Consider the following 20,732-nt stretch of genomic DNA (forward strand, 5'->3'; position numbering starts at 1 on the left):
AAATTGTGGCTGTAACAATGCCATGCATATCTGCATTAAAATATCACAAATTATTATAATGTTCCCATGTCCCTGATACAATAACTTCATCTGGATTATAAAATCGTCAGCACACACAAACTAAGATGTTCTAAATTATAGAGCAGACAAAGGCTTTGGTGCAGCAGATTCAAGCCAATAAAAATGTTTCTCTGCAGTTCTTCAAGGCTCTTGTGACAGAAATGTGAGCTTGATTAGAATAGCTGCTGGGAAGTTTATTCCAATGATTTAATGTGTTACAGTGTTAAGTACATGTACAGACAGTAATCATTCGTGTGACGTGAAGTTATTTAGTGTGTGTGACAGTCCTGTGTAACATCACCGAGACAGGAATCCACCTTGGAAGGAGTTGCTTTATTCTGAGGAACTCAGAATAACCATGCCTCCCCCACCCCCAAACCCAGAACCTGCTTCTTCTTTCCTTTGTTCTAGATGGCTGCCTTGGTTCTTTATTGGCCACAGATTCCATGTGTGTATGTAAAATACTTGGCCAATAAACTTAATCTAAAGACAGCTTCATGCAGCTTCTCACACTCATTTACACTGATGTCAGCGCTGATAGTAAAACTCTAGCCAGACTTTTTGACTCCAAGACTCCCTTTCAATTTGAATGGTGAAATATACATTCTTTGACTTCACACCTCTGAACTCAGACAATATGTTTGAGTTAACTCAAGACATTACCCCCTTTTATCTAATTCCTTATTTGATTCTTCCAAAGGGAACAGTCCTATGGAATGCAGAGAGAGACTTCCTTCCAGAGTCTGACTACAGTAAATTCCTTTCTTAGTATTTTCATTTCTAAAGTGTGTAAACTGTTTAAAAAGATTACAGTTGATTTATGAAGTCTGGTATAACCCTACCTATTGTACCAAAGCCTATTCAAATGCAGATAGAAAGACCAAGGTGTCCTTAACTAACTTCAGATAGATCACTAGTGACACCCTGTGATTGAAAGTGGATGCTACATATCTGGTGAAGCAGCCTTTGTAAACAACAGTTATGCTATTCATTGTGACAAATTGACAGTGTAGAAAATTATTTTATAACTAACAGTGCTAATGACCAATTGGCTGTGATATGTTTTAACTCTCTTGTAAACTCTCTTTGTCTTCTTGATAGTATGTTTATTTATGCTTTTAATGTTAGACTGTGTTGCTTAGATTTCGTGTTTAAATTTGATTTATCCTACATTCATTTCTTATAAATGTGTATTTCAACTACAGTGGGAAAGAAGGATATAATCCATATAAAATTAACTTAAACAAAGGAATATTAATCCTCTTCATGAAATCTAAAACCCTAGTTTTGCTCCCAGAGAGAGGGTCTAAACCCCTCCACAGCACATTCTAAAAGAACCAATGAAGCATTTCTGTAACAATAGAGTCTCAGCCAATCAGAGGACTCCAGCTTGCACACTTCCACCTTAACATCTGTGTTTATGAAGCTCAAAATGTTTCAGTCATAGTTACATACTATTCTGACCCTCTAATGTACGTATGTAACTGGGGAGGACAAAAATATATAGACTTCTCTAAATATAATATAGTCCAGTACAACACCACCTTTAAATATGACCTCAGTATTAATCATGTAATTGAATTTATACATTTATGACAGTCTCACCAAAAATGGAAACATTTTGAACTTCAAAAACACAGATTTTAAGGTGGAAGTGTTTCATTGAATTGCATCCAACTGTACAGGTATGACTAATAACAAATATACAAAATGAAGACTACACAAATAAACACACCAGTATTTGCAGTATTTATGGTACAAAAAGGAAGTACCAGAAATGAGCAAACAGAGGAATGAAGGCAAAACATGGGGCAGAAAAATCTTGCTAATTGAACTTAATTAGTTGTTTATGAAAAAAGGAAAACAGAATCACAGAACAAATGAACCTGATATGAAAGTAATTTTTTCTTTTGCATGTCTTTACTCATCTTTCTCTCTCTCTCTCTCTCTCTCTCTCAGTAGAAGGTGGTGATAGTACCAGGCGATCATCATGTCCGTCTGAATAATCCTGAAGTTGTTGCTTCATTGTTTCTGACTTTCTGCAGACTGGCATCTTGGCACAGCTGCTGCCAGCCTAGTGGACACACTCACAAGTTATAACACACCTACACTTTCAGTATGAAACTTCACACTCTCTCAGTACACTCGCAGGACTAATTACCATAATACTGTGCAATTTTCTTTTTGTTCCTGATACAGTATGTTGCTATTTGAACTACTACTATAACATTTCATCAGTGACTTGAAACAATCATGTCTACATGTATAAACCTCCGCTGAAAATGTCATTACTGAAATGAAATCAGTGCTGATTTAAAAGTACTGACTTTAGTGACTAGGCATTTACAGATTCACATACAGGTACAAGTGAAATACTGTATCCATCTTGGTATTAAGGTATTTTTGTTGCATTGTTTAAATGTGTTTAGTCATTTTACAGTGATTTCTGTGCAAGGCAGCACTGATTTTGCAGTGATTTCCATGATCTGTCAGGTTTTGCCGGTGAAGCTGCCAAACAGTGTTTGTAGTGAACTCAATTATATTCGCCAGACGAACTGTGGTAAAAAATAGTCTTTTACTAGCAACACTCAAAACAACAGTACAAAGTCCAGGATCAAAATCAGGTCAATAATACAGTCCAAGGTCAGCGCCGAAAAACATCTACTGCCAGGAGATCCACAAGAGAGAGGTCAGGAAGGAGATATCAGAGGGTTGGTACACAGCAGGCAATCAGAATCTGGGGGGAATAAGGCAAGCACGGTGGTCAACAAGCAATCAGAACAAGATAATCAGGCAGAGCAACAATGCTGAAAAGTCAGAGCTGGGATCTAGAACAATCTGGCAGCTTCCTGGTGTGGGGAAGTTGCCTAGTTGTGTAGTAGGTGTTGTCAATTTGGGTGATGAGATGCAGGTAAAAACAATACCAGCTGATTAATGTAAAGAGTCCAAAACTGAGGTGAACCAAACAGGAAGTAATCTCAAAATAAAAGCCTGGGACCAGAAGCCAGTGGGACAGAATCATGACAGATATAGTTTAGTGTTTGCTTCCTGAAAAAAATGTATTTATTGTTTTAGTTTTTGTTTTCTAATGTTTCTTCAGTCAAACTTTGAGAGCCAATCTCTATCTTGATAAAAGTCAGTGCACTGTGAAATCACCAGGCAATAACTCTCAGACTTTAATAATAACGACAGTCCTTCCAGTACTCGAGATACTCAAGTGTTAGGTATTTTTAGTCAGATAGATATTGGATAGATACTTTATGTATTAGAAATGTTTAGTGGAGATAGGATGTCTAGTTAGACTGTTAAATGCTTAGGCATGCTTATGAGTTTCTACAGGGTACATCTGGTCAAGGATAACTAGAGAGAAAAGTTGATGACTGTCAGCAGACAGGGTGTTTAATATTATTATTATGACGTGTATAACTGTAGCCTTAGCCACAATATGTTATGTTTAAGTCACGACATGTTACTAGAGGTCGTGAGAATGTTTTTAGCTACACACCTCAACAGACACACACACACATTGATTTACTTCATGTTTTGACTACTGTTATGACCAGCTGCAAGGCTGGCAACAGAGACGTCTCGGTTGACGTTTCTGTGTAGTATGGTGCTAGCCCAACCGAAGGGATATAATGTATAGACCTGGTGGGTTCAGGGTCTTTTCATCTTACATCTGCCTGCAAGCAGTTTGGAGGTGCAAGATATCTGAGCGGGTAATGTTAATTTTACTTGTGATCCTTTGAATAAATCAGCACTGTTTTGAAGTTACTTGGACTGTCTCGTCTCTCAGAGTCAGTATGGTAAAAAGTACCGGGTACAACACAAGTCAGCTCAAAATAAGTTTAAAAAAATCTAATATCAAATCTAATAAAATCAGTTTGATCATATGATACACTTGATAAATCAAATTTTAGTAAAAATAGATAAAAGAAAGTAAAGACAGGGCAGAGTTTAACAAGTTTAATTTTATAAATAAATAAACCAAAAACCACTGTATGATAACCACATCCGATTCACATCATGTTCAGCCGATGAACATGCTGAACATGCTGTGTATGCAAAAGCTGAATAGAATGTCACATTGTAAAAAAAAAAAAAAAGTGATTTCTTTCTGTAACTTATACAACCAGGACATCACATGTCATCATTTCTGTTTTCAGGCCTTCACCGCTGATTTGTTTAATTCAGCTGCCTTTCAACGCTTGTGCTGCCTGAGCTAAAAATGGCAGTCATTAAAAAAGATGACATCCTCTGTCAACTTTTCATTATGTAGGCCATCCTCTCTACATTCAGCTTTTGTCTTGAAAGAAGCTGAATGGGAGTGACTCTATAAAATACTGCAGCTGTTGTAAGTCAGAGCAGATATGAGAGGAGCCGCTCACACAAAAATTCCCCCCCCTCCTTCCAATGTCACATAAACTATGTGATGGTCTCGGTGTTAAATTGAGTGGAATTGATTTTACGCAGCAAGGCAGCGAGCATCTAGAGACATCTGAAGGGCTTGTCCCCCTCCATCCCACTCCCCCTACCCAATGAAAAAATTATTATAGTTATATAAGTTTCCCTCCCACACTCTCCATCCTCCTAGCCATCAGCAGGGGTGTTGTCATAGCAACCCCAACCCCTCCTTTGAACGTCAGAGCCAGGAGCTGGAGGATGAAGCCGCATCCAGCTTCTGTCTCTTGTGCCTCCCAGAGAGCACCTGTGATTTTCGCCATCTCACATGCAACAGTGGGAGCTGCAGTGCTTGAGATAATCTGATGATTGGTTTGACTCTCAGCTGCTCTGAATCACATACCATCAAACACACAAAGACCATCTGATTCAGCAGCATCTACAGGTAAGCACAATGCCTTTATTTACTACTGTGCACTATTTTTAGAATGCAACACCTGTTTGTGAATTTAAAATCTGAGTCTGATAGAAGTGCTGCCTCCTTGTCACTAGTATAATATCTTGATTACTGTGCCATATTCTACATTTAAATGGAGGGAGCAGGAAGGCTTTCTGAGGAATGACTGCATATAATAGGACACTGAGATGCTGCAGTTTGTCATGCATGACATCTCACCCTGCAGGGATCACTTTTAAATAACTCTGCTCATCCACCCTTCCCCAAAATCTCTCCTCTCCTCTGCTTTCCTTCCCTTGCTCCATCTCATCCTCCCTCCCTGTCTCCTCATCCATCTTCTGTCCTTTCCTCCTCCACCCTTCCAACCCCTTTGTCCAGTTATGTCGTGGCTGTTCCTGGACTGGTTCGTCCCCCTCTACCTACTTGTGTCAGTTTTGGTGTTGGCAGGCTTCGGAGCGTGCCTATACTTCCTAGAGCCCGGGCTACAGGACGCCCACAAGTGGAGCAGCAAAACAGCCCGGCATCACCCGCTGGTGGCCAGTGTGAACTGCAGAGATGACGATAGCAATGCCCTCATATGATCAAGAGGGCGAGGCGGCAGACCATCTGGACAGGGGTGCTGCCAGGACAACAGTGAGATGGGAGCCAATACCTTAAAGATAGAGAAAGAAGATGGAAGAAAAGATAATGCAAGTCCTGTCTTATCATTCCAACTTTTCTCTGATCTTTGTAGATTTATACTGTAGAGATCAGAGAAAAGTAAAGATCTGAAGAATTTTAAAATGACACCAAATGCACAAAGACAAGAAGACTAAATATAGAAGGAGACTGTGAGGTGATCGGAGGACATGACGCCCTTTAGAAATATGTTTGGAACGTGATGTAAATTTCATGCCATCTTATACTTGTGCCAACTTTTACATACATTTTGTAATTTGACAATCGCTTTACATACAGTACATCATGACATTCACTTATATTGTGCATTTATTAGTGAAGTGAACGACATAAGTGCAATGAATTTGTTGCCAGTGGGGAGGGTTTTTAATGACCTCTCTGGCGATGCCAGCATGGCAGCTGCTGATAAGCATGTGGAGTATTAGTGCCACTGTGCCAACATGGTGTAGTAGTGATTTTATTCAAATAACATGCACCATATAAATCCAGCTGGTTCATTCAAGGTGCCAACATTATTCTAGATGGATCAAGATTACAGAAACATAGTATTTGGTAATGCTCAAGGTGTATATTTTTTGTTTTAATTATTTTTACTTGACAGCATGGTGAGGAAACTGTGGGTGTGTGACAACCCTCTTTTGATGATCATATCCTTCCTTTGTTCATACAAAAATAAAACTGTGTAATCTTCATGCCTCTGCATTTACTCTGTTATCATGAAGTTATTATTAACTGAGTAAAATATTAAAGTTTTTTTTATTCAAGTACTGTACCGAAGTACAATTTGGAAGTACTTGAACATTTCCATTTTCTTAATACTCTTCCTTCACAAGATTTCTTCACCTCAGTCACATAAAACATTAAAATGCTGCTTACAATCCAATGATGTCAGCGACTTTTACTGTTGATGCAAACCTTTGAATGCAATACATTTAATTATAATTGTGTATTTCATGTCATATTGGTACTTTTACTTAAATGACCTCAGTGCTTCTTCCACTACTTATCTGCTCTGTAATCAGACAGACCACATTCAGACTTCACAGTGTCCCATGCATCAACCAAATTAAGAGAGCAGAGTGGGAGTGAAACAGTGGAGCCTCAGTGTTGAGGAATGGAGAGAATGGCACTTCTTTGCCCACTGCGTTCTACTGCTCTGTCCCCATCTCGTACTCATTGACTTATCTACTCACTTAGCGTGTCAACAGCAGCATCAAACAGCAGGTTAGTGTCTTTTTCCTCATTTATAACTTAAAAGTCTTTCTAAGTAGATGCTCGCCATGCAGTGGGAGAATGTTAGTACATACCCATCACAATATTTCAGATTTCAGTGTTGCTACATTATTCTCAAGTGCTGTACTTGTTACTTATATTTTATGTGATTATACTTTATACTTTCCCTCTTGTTTCCTCTACATTTATTCCATAGCTATTGTTTCTTTGCAGATTAAGAGTTTATATATAAAACTTGATGAACCTATAAATAGGACACATTATTGCAGATTAAACCAAACAACAATTTACAAAGTAGGTAAGATTAACTCAGCCTCACATAACTACTACAGTAAGCTCCTATCCACTCATCAGTGCATTAGTATTAACAATACAGTAAAATTAAATATGACAATATAACACAGATGAGGCCGTTTTTCTACATAATTGTTGTTGCTTTAAACACATTTTGCTAAAAGGACTTTAATACTTTTACTCCAACTTTGAAATGCATTTACAAGTAACAGAGTATTTGTAGGCTACACTGTGTTATTGTAACTTCTACTTAAGACTGAATATTTTACTGGAACCTTTTATAATGTAGACAGTGTTTATAGACATAATGTTCATCAACACCAATTTTTGTCTAACAACCCGATTTTTCTTTTCATTTCTTTCCTCCCAGCTTATCTAAAACAAGATGAGCGTTTTTGACCGTCTGGCACCTCTGATCCCTCAAGTATCTGTGTCTTCCAGACAAACAAAGGAAGTTCCATCAGTCTGCTTGTCACCTCCTGTCTCGCTTTCTTCTCCTGTCATCAAAAAGAAACCAATTCAAATTCCGTCATTTGATCAGAAGGGTCTCGTCTGTGAAAAACAAAACACAAAACAGACAACGGCTGACAGGTAGTAAGTCAAGTTAAACTGAACTGTAGCTAATGTTGTAGCTCAGGTTGATGTGTTATGTAATACTATCAATGTTGTATTGACTTCATTTAGCAGTTTTTTTCTTCCCTCTTTTGGCTCCAGGTCATTTGTTCCAATTTATTCCTCTAAAACATCCAGTCAGTCCTCTTGCAGTAAATCATGTCAGCATTTTCAAAGAAACCATGGAGAAAGAGCTTCAACCCTCCCAAGGACCAAACCCAAGACATACTCTCCAACTCTCTCTGTGAAGCCCAGCATCTTTCCTGCTCCAAAGCCAAATTCCTCTCCCACCCTTTCTATTCTGAAACCAAAGCCAAGTGATTCTCTTCATCTTCCCACCTCGCAGCTGGATGATCTTTCTCCGTTAGTGCACCAGCCAAAGCCAAGTGTATCTCCAACTTTGACTGTCCCGACACCTAGACTGAGTCCTTCTCCAACATCCCTGAGTCAAGGGATGGGTTTAGATGGTAAAGAAGTCAAGCAGCCTTCTCCTGTTGTTAAAGAAAGATGTGCTAGATCGATTACCATCTCAAATATTAAAACTGAGCCTAAACAACGTTTCTCAAATGAGGAAAGGCATGACATTCTTGACCAAGAAGCTTTACTGGATTTTACACATCCTCGATTGAGAAGATCCTGTCCCATGATGAACAGAGAGTCTCAACATCAGACTCAAACTGAGTCCCAGACACAAGCAGGCATATATGAGAATCCCAAAATTGGTTTAAGCAAAAAAGAGGATATTTCAAAAGATAAACAAAAGCTTCTGCAGAGGAGTTTAGACTTTACTGCAATCCCTAAACCTAAACAGGAATTTCTGCCAAGTGGAGTGGCTGGTATGCAAACATCTTTTTCAGACTCTGATGAGATTAAGCCTGTTAATGTTAGTCACAGAAAATCCCAGTCAGTGTTTGATGGATTGACCACTCAGTCACACCTTCAGAGAACATGTACAGAATCTCCTCAGAATATGCGTCACAATCAAACTGCAGGTTTTGTCTCCAAACATCAGTCCTATGAACAAATGTTTTCCAAGAGAAGTGAAGCTTTACCAGTGACTCCTAAAAGAACATTTTCTACAGAGCCTCTGTTGAGTCAGTCATCTCTATCACCCAGTATCGAGACAAGGAGAAGAAGATTTGATGTGCAGAATGAAGAAAAAGCAGATACAACATTTCAATCAGCATCTAATCTCAGGAGACCTCAGGAAGAAAACAATATACAGACAGTTACACGAAATTTTTCATCTAAACTCTTTCAACACACATCACAAAACATCAAGTTCCCCCAGAGACACAGGTTGACGGCCCAGAGTGAAACTGCCCAGGCTGATGTGCAACCCACAGTAAGTCAATCCAAGTGTGTTTCAAAGGATTACAGCTGCAGGTCAAGAGACATCGACCAAACAGTGGAGGCTTCCCAAGGTGCACACAGATTAAATCGACTTAAGACATATCTGGTGGTACCTCAAACACAGGAGGCCTCCCAACCTGCCTCTGTTGAGTGCAACACATCACAAGCTGAAAGCTCTTCAGAATCTGACATCATATCACAAACACAGCCATTATATCACCAGCAATCTCCTGGGGAAACTAAAAACCACAAAATTGTGAAACTCGCCAACATGGAACTGAGTCAAATAAATATGTTTGCACCTCCTGGCCATGGGGTCATGCCAGCAAAGCTCCTAGAATATCCCTCAGAGAAAAGCTGGCCGCCGCCTGTGCCATCCCAGCCACAGCACAGAGTGTACCAGATGCCAGGAGGGACAACAACAGCGTCCTTTCCCCCAAGCCAACCAAGCAGCTCACTAGCAGAAAGAGCATTTATCACGGAGGAACCAGAGGACCCCTATTACGTCACTATGTATTATCCTGGTTCAGTGTATGTGGGTGAGTATAAAGCTATCCAAACCGCTTAACGGAGTCAACAAACTCATCAGAGTGTACATAACAATATTCTTTCATATTTTATTTTTTAAAGTGTTTAGGGTAGGAGTAAAATAACGGTCTATATAAGGGGCAGGAACTTTCAGACACTGCTGCTTATCAGTAGAGTAACAGAAATGCTGAGGAGAGATGTGACAGTGTTGGTTATCAGACTCTATCAAAATGACTAGTACATGAAGATGTGCTAAAACAGCTCTCCACAGAAACAAACACAACAAGAACATGTAGAACTGAAAACATATACTGTATATATTTAGGTTTTTTCACTTTTATACCACAAGACTACTTATTCTGCCACTGCTTCAGTAAAAGATCTCAGCACATCTTCCATCCGTGTTTCACTGTTCAGAAGAACTGAGTTCTGTTTCTGCACCTTTGACTTAATTATACTTCTGTATCATTGACAGAAGACACTAGCAAATAAATGGGGCTTTGAGGTAGTTAGACTGCGCATGCGCGCTGCATCTTCCCATGCCCTCTTCACTTGTCGCCTTGGTAACGAAGAAGGGGGGCTAACGACCAGAAGGAAGGTACCCAGACTCATCACATGACCGCTCCCCTTAGTATTATTTCTGTGTTGGATAGACATCGTTTGTTCTTGGACCCAGAGCGAGATTAAACCAGCTAGTCAACAAAAAGCTTGTTGTCTCCTCGAGCAGATTTGCAGGTCAGTTGAACGGGAGTGACGGCACATCAACGCAGCCGAGCCGCCCCTTAGCGGACCGTAGCTAGCAGCTAACAAGGAGCAGCCGCTGGCTGTTATTATCCAGCACGAGTGTAGAGAGACAATGGGGTCGACGGGCTGTGATGGAGCTAACCTTGTGTGTTGTGTTAAAACCGGATAAAAGCTATGCTCGACACTATGATGGATCTTTAATCAGAGAAACAGGTCGCAGTTTTCATGCCACCGGAGCTTTTGTAGTTGTTTCAGTGTTCACGCGTGATTTGCCTGCAGGATTTAGCTCAAAATTAACGCTGGAATAATTCTGCACATCTGTTGATCTGTGCATGTTCTGCTTGTGCATGTGTGAAGCAAAGGCGCGTTTAAAAGGTTTTGAATAAGGGGGGGGGGCATACCAGTGTACTGTCTTAAAGAATGGGGGGCATTTGTAAAATGACCATGAATGTATTAAGTAAGGCTGCATCTAGCAGTTATTTTCAATTACTAATTGATTCAAGAAATTTTGTGATTAATTGTTTGTAGGTTTGAAAACACAAGAACACAGTGGGGAAATTCCCATCCTAATTTCCAGGAGCACAGTATCATTAATGTCATTATTATTGTCATTAGATGTCTTATTTTGTCCATCCAGGAGTTCGAACCCCAAAATATTCCATTTAATGTGCTGTAAAACCACGAAATGTACTGAATTGTCACATTGAAGTGTGACATTTTGACTGTTTTTTGTTTTAAAATTACATAAACAATCTATTGATTATCAAAATAATTAAGTTAATTGTTTTTCATCTAACTGATTGCTGCAGCTCTAATGTTGAGTCATTTTAAAGGCTCCCACCCCTCCTACATAGAAGAAAGACAGAGTGAAATAGACAGAAAACAACTACATAGTTTTATACAAAGTTTCTTTGTGTGGCTTTATGGATTTGTGTGTATTTGTTGTGGTTGTTTTGCATCTTTGTGTGGTTGTTTGATTGATTTTCCAACAAGAATGGTTGTAAACAGTCGCTTCACCTCTGGTCCATGACTTCTACGTCTGGACCCAGTAGGCCTGCTGAATACTCCTTTCATGATAATTACAAACCAACTACCTATCTCCCTCTCCTCTGTAGAGGGACACCAAGGGGGCCAAACAAATATTTGGGGGAGGCAGCATCACCCCCTGTCCACCCTTCTGGCCCCGGCTCTGAGTGAAGGCACTTAAGAGCGAGAGGGCAGGAAGAGAGGGGAGCAGGGCTGCTGTTGTGAATCAAAGTGACAGTCACTGCCTCAGTGACCTGTATCTATGACTGTGACTGGTCTTAAAGTTCAGCAGCGGGCTGTTCTGTCTGTGCACCCTTTAAGGCCAAGGTTAACAGCGTCTTGGCTCAGCCTCATGTCTGTTACTCTTACCGTCTGCTGTACTATTTGCTTTGCTTGAATGCCTGGTTTATAAAAGTGTACTTTCTTGCTTACCTGCAGAGATGTCAAAGCCATGCAGATAGTTTTGAATTTTTGTGGGACAGCCAAAGATACCTCTGAACCTAAGCAAATAACATCAACATGATTTGTGTTGTTAGATGTATGTGAGAAAATATACATTATATTTGAGTAATCTGGGTGAACCAGTTCCCTAAGCCTACCACAGCAACCAGTTTTTTCAATGTAGAACACAGGGAGAAGAGGCCTCAGCCTCTCTAGTGTCCTACTTCTTATTGATTTGGCAGCTTTTCTGGTCATGAAAACTTATATTATTATCCTCCTCTCTATCTGCTCTGTAGACATGTCAGACATAGTTCCTCCAGAAGTGCGACCCAAACCAGTTGTCCCTGCCAAGCCCCCAAATGTGGCATTGTAGGGGGAAGTGGCATCTCCACTCTTCCTCCGAGCGGCATTCCAGTTCCCATTGGGAGTCATGGCCCAGGCCATGGAGGCACTCATAGTTTGGGCCACAGTGTGGGCCACGTTGGGGCTCATGGTCATGGTGGCTCTCACGGCTCTAGCGGGGGATCCACTCTGCTGGGGTACATTGGTATTGACTCCATCATTGAGCAGATGAGGAAGAAGACCATGAAGACGGGCTTTGACTTCAATATCATGGTAGTAGGTAAGTCACAGCAAGATTTTTGGGACATTTTTTCTTGACACGTGGACACATCTATCATTTTCTCTAACAGTTGTTTCCCCTCCTTGTCATCTCAGGTCACAGTGGTTTGGGAAAGTCAACTCTTGTGAACACCTTATTCAAGTCCCAGGTGAGCAGGAAGAGCACAGGATGGGCCCGTGATGAAAAGATCCCCAAAACTGTGGAGATCAAATCAGTGTCTCATGGTGAGTAGAGACAGAGCCCCTGTTCTTTCTTTAGAACCAGAAATTTAAAGTTGCATTTAAATTGACCGTGTTCTTAAAAGTCTTACATAACCTGCATACAGTCGATCAGTGCACCCAGGGGGCTGCCAAGAGAGCCTGCCATTTATTTCCAGCTGGGCTAATGGTTGCACAGGCCAACTTCTGCATCTCCTGCACGTACTCTGTGTGAGGACTTTTGATCGTTTGTTTACTGTGACTGTCTACCTACTGTTATAACTGGTAGCCCACTCAAAAAAGAGAGACTACTGCAAGGCTAGGGTGATATGAGGCTCTCAAATGACAGGGACCAGCAGTAACTGGTAGGCTGTCGACATAAAAAATGATGCACAACATTAAAGGTTAATACAGGATGTGGGATTTGTAATTAAAATCAGCTACTATATTATGCCCCGTTCACCTAAATAGTAGTCAAGTTAAATTTATCTTACCATAATAAATCTTGAAATAAAATAAGGATTTTCTTACATTACCATACTTCTGCATCAGTAGTGATGTATAGCATTTTGTTTGGATAAATTATCAGTCTTGATGTCCACTAATTAATAGCTTGGCCATATTTCTATAATACGTCTCCTTTACGGGTAAAACTGACTAGTTGTTCTTGGACCTACAGATTCACACTGACAGCTTTTACTTCAAGCAAATTAATCCATCCTTTTCTGTTGAGATGTTCATAATGGAGGGAAGATGTTTGTGTAACACAGAGCTAGAGAAATTGTATTCACCTTCAGCCCAGATTGTGTTTGCTCTCACACATACTGTAGGTGCATCCCAACTTTGCTTTGTTTTTGACTTCATACAACAGACTTTTGAAATTGTCTCTTGTGTCTCACACAACCTTTGTCTTGCAGATGTTTTTCTGCTTCCTCAGAGTGAATACGTTAACATATCTATTCATTAATGTTTGTCTGGTACATTTCCATTATAATAGGGCATCTCAGATGAGACACACAAAGCTTTACAGTTGGTAAACAAGTCTTTTCACACCCTTCTTATCAGGGACACAAGGCATGAGAGACTAGTGTATAGAGTCAGGCTTCCTTACTTTGTCTAACCTGATACAAGTTAAACACGGTATAATGATAATCTGAAGTCTAAAATGTTACCATACTTCCAGATAGTGTCAGATCTAAGAGCTGTGTTTTAATGGTAACAGTCAATGACTCCTGCTGACAACTGGCACAAAGAAGTAAAACACAGCGCACTTTGTGGTTCGCAAACAGTGTTGTAGAGCAAGAAGTCAGAGTTGTTTCACTCATTTCTGAGTTTCCCTTATAAAACACAGAGGTAACTGTGAAAGCTTTCTGTTAGAATGAACTGAAGTAGCAGTGACAGACAGCTGTGATTTCGGTTTGAAACTAGTCCTAATGACCTAGAATTCATAGCAAATTACTCCTATTAAAAGCCCTCTGCATCGCATATGACTGTGGCACTCCTCCCCCAGTTTTAGTATCAAATCTGTCAGAGGGGCAGACAGCTATGCACGCCACTTATAAAATCAGAGGAAACTCTTCAGGATTTTGCACACAGTACCGTGTTCATTATGCCATCTAGGACTGGTATTTACATACATCCTTTGTGATTTACCTTCACCAGGGACCAGGCTCAGTGTCTGGTTGCTGTAGTTTACATGAACATGCACACATTGCCTGCAGTTGACAGTGACCTGACATTATAATACCCTTGCCACTAAAAGACACTATGAGAGACACATATCTGAGGAGGGGCAAATGTAATTCCAATACAGATATGAAAAATCATGATTATTTACACTTTATACTATTTGCTCTGTTTGTATCTTAAATGCTTCTTATCTGATTATTCCAAATATAAATATTTGTTCAGTGTGTTGTGTCAAATATCAAAGGTACATCAAATACAGATCAGCTGCATAAAATGTATAGTATTTCCACACACAGAGCAACAGCTGTGGTTTATTTTGCGCATTGATTTTTTGCAGTCATCGAGGAGGGTGGTGTGAAAATGAAACTGACGGTTGTTGACACACCAGGCTTTGGAGACCTAATCAATAATGACAACTGGTGGGTTTTCCAACTCTTATATCAATAGATCATTAATGTCATTATTATTGCCTTATTTTTACCAGGAATGATTTTTCTCTTACCACCTTGCGGTATTTTATTTAGGAGTTATCGATGCATTTAGTTCCAAAAACTTAATTGAAAGTGGCCCTTCATGAGTAAACTGTTTAGCTACTTTTCTTTCTTAAGGAATCTTTTTCTCCCATGCTGACCTTTCTCTTGTATCCTCAGCTGGGATCCCATCTCCAAGTTCATCAATGAGCAGTATGAGAAATTCCTAAAGGAGGAAGTTAACATCACCAGAAAGAAACGCATCCCTGACACCAGGGTGCACTGCTGTCTCTATTTCATCTCACCAACTGGACACTCGTGAGTTCAACTTTACCAGAAGTAGAAATGAGTAATCAGATTAGCTGAAATTTCAATTCAGACACAACGAATTGGGGGGAACTACATACACAAAACATTCACAACAATCAAATATGTGGAGGCTGGAATGCCAGTGATTCGTACTTTTCATTGTCAGCCAGACATACTGTATATTTGTCATGGCAGTTTAGTACCTCATTTGTGTTCATTTGTGTTCACAGCAAGTCAGATACATGTCACTTACAAACATGAAGGGAGCCATCATTGCAAAATGATTAAAAAAAAGGATTTCACCATTAAGGCCTGTAATGTGAACATAGCTGATGAATCAATATGATGCCATTTCTGTAACAATGCTGCAGGTGGGTAGTGTCCAGGGAGGTATAAAAAGCTTTCAGTAGAGAATTCTTCACAGTCACTGGGCACATTCTTCATTTGAAAGCCAACATGTTAGCTTGTGTCTATAGCTTTTGACACTGTCTGTAAATACTTAACAGCTGACACATCAATGGCTATGTAATGGTCTAAATATTTAATCCAAGCAGCAACCCCCAAGGTTGCCTCAAATCCTATCTGACTGTGCTCTAGGGGAATCCAGCATTGATGACCTGATCATTCACTGCCCCAGGGTGTTTCACAGGCCGGCTGCTTGTAGGTTAGACCCAGTCAAGTAAAACAGCGAGTCCCTGTACATGAACAGTCCCGGACATGCAGTTGTCATGATTCGATTCCGTTTGCTTCCTGTCATGCTCTTATTTTGACATTGCTTCCTGTTTTTGTTTCACCACAGTTTTGGTCTTTTTACTTTAATCATCACTCACATTAGTTTCACCTGCTTCTGATTATTCGCACTGTGTCCACCAGTATAAAGGCAGCATTTCCTCAATAGAATGCTGCCAGATTGTTCCAGACTCCAGTTCTGACTCTCCAGCATTAATCCTTACCTGACTCTCTAATTTCTGACCCTGGATTACTGTTTTTGACCACCGTATATTGCCTTTCCCTTCAAACTCGGACTGCTTCTATGTATATCGGCTTATCAGACTTCCCTTTTTGGACATCTAGTTTGGGTTCCTTGGATGTATGTGTTTACTGGTTTTGACCCTGGACTGTATTATCGACCTGTAAATCCGTTTCGTGTTTAAACCATGTCTTGTGTCTTTTTTTTGTTCAGTATCATTGCTCTTATTAAAGAGACGGTGTTGTGTTACGTATCCTCGTCTGGCAATTTAATTAAGTTCACCCATGACATTATTGGCAGCTTCACGCTCCAACCCTGACAGCAGTAACCTGTATTTTTCTCTACACCCTATTGTCACAGTGCAGCAGCAGGAGGGAAAATATGTCCACAAAACCAGGCACAGTCAAAAAATCCCACTTTAACAATGGCACTGGTAGTTCTCAGGCAAGCTCACATGAACATGCAACTGCCTGGAGATTATGACCATTCAAGGAAATTCGTAAACTATTGCATAAGACTTTACATAGTTGGAAAAAAGTCTCGCCAGTGAGAGTTTGCGAGACTTGTATAAACCAAGTGGCTTTTGCATAGAAGTACAACATAGGTACACCTAGTTTTTTTGAGCTTTCAGTCACTTTTAAGATGATAATTCATTGTTGTAACATTGCAGATAAGTCAGAAAACACAGAAAAGCATGCTTTTAACAAAGCTCTATATCAAGTGTGCTATTTTATATTGCAGACAATGCACACCTCTTCTCTCTGAACACCCCAATTAGCTCCAGCTGGCAACTGTGAAATTGCTCTTTAATGGATAAATAGTTACAGTCTTTTGTGTATTACAGCCAATGTAGCTCATCCTTTTTAGATGGGGTAATTGAGACGGACAGGATGTTTTATGTGCAAGGAAACAAGAACTGGGATGCAACCTTTGTCTTATGATAAATCCTCTTTTCAAAAGCATTCATGCTGTAAATCATTTGTAATTGCTTCCAGGGAAAGGTAATGAGACATATGAAACATGACAAATAAAGTTTCTGATCCTCCTGCCATTACTGGAGATCCTGAATGTCTTTTCCCTGTTGCATATGAGCCTTCTGGGAGAATCCCTTAATTCACTTTCCTTATCAGTCTTTTCTGTTCTTTCTCTCTCAGTCTTCGGCAGCTTGACATTGAGTTCATGAAGCGCTTGAGTCACTCAGTTAACATTATTCCTGTCATTGCCAAAGCAGACACAATGACCATTGAGGAGAGGCAGGACTTCAAACAGCGGGTGAGTTTCACTGAAGATTCCCAATCATCCCAGTTAGACTAGACAATGAATTGGTTGGCCCCATAGGTGGATATTTGCTTACTGCAGATGTATTAGTATCATTATGTGTGTCATATCCTATTTAAACAAGAAATATCAGTACAGAAATGTCAGATATGTTTTAGGTAACCTAGAAAAAGTGTCCCCATCACATTGTTTGGCCACTAGAGAGCATGGCAAGTTCTATTTCAACTTCTAAATGTCCTAGTCTACACAGAACTTGGTCCTTAAAGCTGCTTCAGTTAATATTTTTATATTAACACTGGATCACTGACTACTTGTAATGTGGAAAGGGTTGCTTATAGTGCAAAGCTGTGGAGAATTGTCACCTACTCCCCTTAGCTCTACATCTTTTAAGTAATTGTTTTGGTCATTAACATTGTTTCCACATCCAGCACATGTTCTGTAAACACACAGAGTTGACTATTGGAGTTACATTTGCCTGGGGGTCAGAAACATGACTCCAAATTAATGCTAATGCTGCTTCCTGTCTGCTGAATGTGTAAATGAGCCAGTGTCTGCTAGTGAGGCTGCCAACTCAACAAGGTGATGAAATGACAATTTTGATTTTACAGCTTGTTTCTGCTGCCCCTAAGTGGCCAAGACAAAAATCCATTCATGCAGGTTTATCGTGGCATCCATATGACTTAAAGATATGGCTCAAATGAAGATGTGTCACATAAAGAGTTTTTTGTTGTTGTTGTTTTTATGTTTGTTTTCCTGGATTTGTGTTGTACTATAGGTAAGGAAGGAGCTGGAGATGAGCGGAATCGAATTTTATCCACAGAAAGAGTTTGATGAGGACATGGAGGACAAGAGTGACAATGACAAGATCAGAGTAAGAAGCTCTGTTCTTTCAGACACCTTTGTCTCTTGATTTTGCTTCTCTTCAAGCGAAGCTCCTCTCCTTTTCTCCCAGTTTACCCCACTCTCTCTCACACTCTGGTACATGTTCTGTATTAGTTTCATTTCTTCAGTACACTGAACCATGTTAAAATTTCTCTGTTAATAGGAGGCAATGCCCTTTGCTGTGGTGGGCAGCGACAAAGAATATCAAGTGAATGGCAAGCGAGTTCTGGGGAGGAAGACGGCGTGGGGAATTGTAGAAGGTGCGTGATTTGGCCTTTCTTGATAAATAACATTGTCAGTCCCTTTGCCACAGAAATAATATTGATGGGCTCAAGTAAAGGGCCTGTGTTTGATTCAAGTATTTGGTTTGTTTGTTTGTTTGTTTCAGTTGAAAATCCCAACCATTGTGAGTTTGCACAGCTGAGAGATTTCCTGATCAGGTAAAATAGTTTTAAATAGACTATTGAAATACCAAAGCAGTGCAACGAATTGGAATCAAGGAGCAATTAGAAACAATGGGATTTGCCCTATTGGGAAATGTTCTCTGCATTATAGTATTTAACAATAACATGACTTGGGGGGAGATAAAAATAATGATTATTTTCATTGTCTTTTAAAAGAGACATGTTAAAAGCTATTGTTTGGTCTAACTACAGTATTCAAAGACATTCAGTTTCCTATCATGAAAGACTAAGAAAACCAGCAAATATTCAAGTTTTTGAGGTTTGAACCAGCAAGTTTTTGGCATTTTGGCAAAGAAATTACACTCAAAATAGTTGCCAATTAATTTTATGTCCATCAACTGATTAATTAACTGACTCATTATTTCAACTCTTAAACATAAATATATATTTTTGTAACTGACACATGAAAATAAGAATGTGTCTAAGAAGGTATATTTCATACATTTTACTAATTTGCAAATTTCCATTGGTTCAGATGGCTTCCAGTGTTCAGTCATTCTTTTGCAATTGGCAGGATTTTAGCACTGCATGACAGTGAATCATAAAGCTCAGTAAAATGTAAAACACAATAGTGCCCACCCTGTTTCAAATATATAAAATATATAACTAGTGACATGCCCCATCTGTGATTCTGTATCCCTCTTACTTAGGTCTCACCTCCAGGATTTGAAGGAGGTAACTCATAACATTCACTATGAAACTTACCGTGCCAAGAGACTGAATGAGAATGGAGGCCTGCACCCTATATCCTCCAGCGACACTCAAGAAAGCAACCTGTAGTCAGTCAGGGGAGCAGTTTTAAGACAGTGCAATGAAGCTGATAGGTAAATCTGTAGTATATTGTAGTCATGGGAACCACAGCATCACTGCATGCGAGGAAACATTCACCTTTGTAAAAATCTGTGTAATTTAATTCTATCACTTTGTCTGGTTATAGACTTCACCCATCCTTTTATTCATTTACTTCTCCTCATCATCTTGACACATACACATATCAAACCCAAGTCACTTCTTTAATACTTGTCTGAAAGGACAGTCCCACCCTGAGACTTAGTGCCATTAAAAATTACTACTATACTTTATCTACTGCCAGTGCATTGTCATCTATCATCATCCAGGTATTTATGTGCTTAGAAAGTGCCACGTTATTATGTGTAAGGCAGATTTTTAGGTTTTAGTGTTGTGTAGAAACTGATGTCTGAATTTAGACAATTGAAATGATTTACCCATGACTTGCTTACATGAACCCACTCTGCAGCTGAGTCTATACAAAGTGCATTGTTAAATGTCTCAGTAGCAGCAATTCATTTGACAAAAGAATCCCTGTGACTGTCAGGAGAGCTTAACAAGAGCTACAAGCTGTGGTCTTCTTTTGCAGCTGCCCTCACCACCAAAAGAATGAAATATCTCTAATGTTCATTCACCCTGTTTAAGTTTGACTTTATGGTTGCAGACCTGTATACAAAAATGGACAGCTTATCACATATGAAAATACATTTCTGGCATTATGTGTATGATTAGAGAGTGCATATTTTAGATTCTGAGATTCCTTGATTCACTGTAGTAGCGCAAACATGCTGAAGAGTTTGGAACAGTGTAGCTTAATATGCTTTGTTACACTGCAGTGGGGTTGTCCAGTGCGCTGTGTTAATTTGCACTGGATGACTATGTTCTTATTTTGGAACTGGAGAATAATTATTTAAATAAATTGTGTTTTTACAGTTGAATCTTATTATTATTCATTCAGACTGACTTTGTGATGTATTCTGCCATCTAAATGGACAGCATGCACCCAATTTTAATGTTTATCTAAAAGCCTGTAGCATTTAATTTCACCTGTATTACTAAGTAGTAAAAGAGTAGCATGGCCAATACTGCCATAAAAATCTAATTTCTTATACAGTACAAGCGTAATAAGAGTAACTTATATATAGTGTAAAATAGTGTTTGAAAAACCAATAGGCTTTGCTCTGAAGTTTTATTTTTATCTGTTATACTTGCTTGAATTAATGCATTTTTCTCAT

General features: G+C 39.5%; 1 protein-coding gene and 1 long non-coding RNA gene across 2 annotated transcripts; both read left to right on the forward strand.

Annotated features, from left to right (window-relative positions):
• The first annotated feature begins 4,688 nt into the window (after positions 1 to 4,688).
• Positions 4,689 to 6,288, forward strand: LOC109958445 (uncharacterized). The gene is made up of 2 exons (XR_002274673.1): positions 4,689 to 4,906; positions 5,297 to 6,288. It is a non-coding gene; the product is annotated as an uncharacterized LOC109958445 (long non-coding RNA).
• A 4,119-nt stretch (positions 6,289 to 10,407) lies between these two features.
• septin3 (septin 3) lies at positions 10,408 to 19,790 on the forward strand. Its single transcript, XM_020597139.1, has 11 exons — positions 10,408 to 10,573; positions 12,124 to 12,196; positions 12,286 to 12,449; positions 12,545 to 12,673; positions 14,673 to 14,754; positions 14,986 to 15,123; positions 17,239 to 17,356; positions 18,138 to 18,233; positions 18,408 to 18,504; positions 18,633 to 18,684; positions 19,359 to 19,790. Exons 1-11 carry the CDS (start codon positions 10,492 to 10,494, stop codon positions 19,486 to 19,488), a joined length of 1,161 nt encoding a protein of 386 aa, XP_020452795.1. The 5' UTR covers positions 10,408 to 10,491; the 3' UTR covers positions 19,489 to 19,790.
• Positions 19,791 to 20,732: the final 942 nt, after the last annotated feature.

This window comes from Monopterus albus, unplaced genomic scaffold (assembly GCF_001952655.1).
Source record: "Monopterus albus unplaced genomic scaffold, M_albus_1.0 scaffold32.1, whole genome shotgun sequence".
Taxonomy (NCBI): domain Eukaryota; kingdom Metazoa; phylum Chordata; class Actinopteri; order Synbranchiformes; family Synbranchidae; genus Monopterus; species Monopterus albus.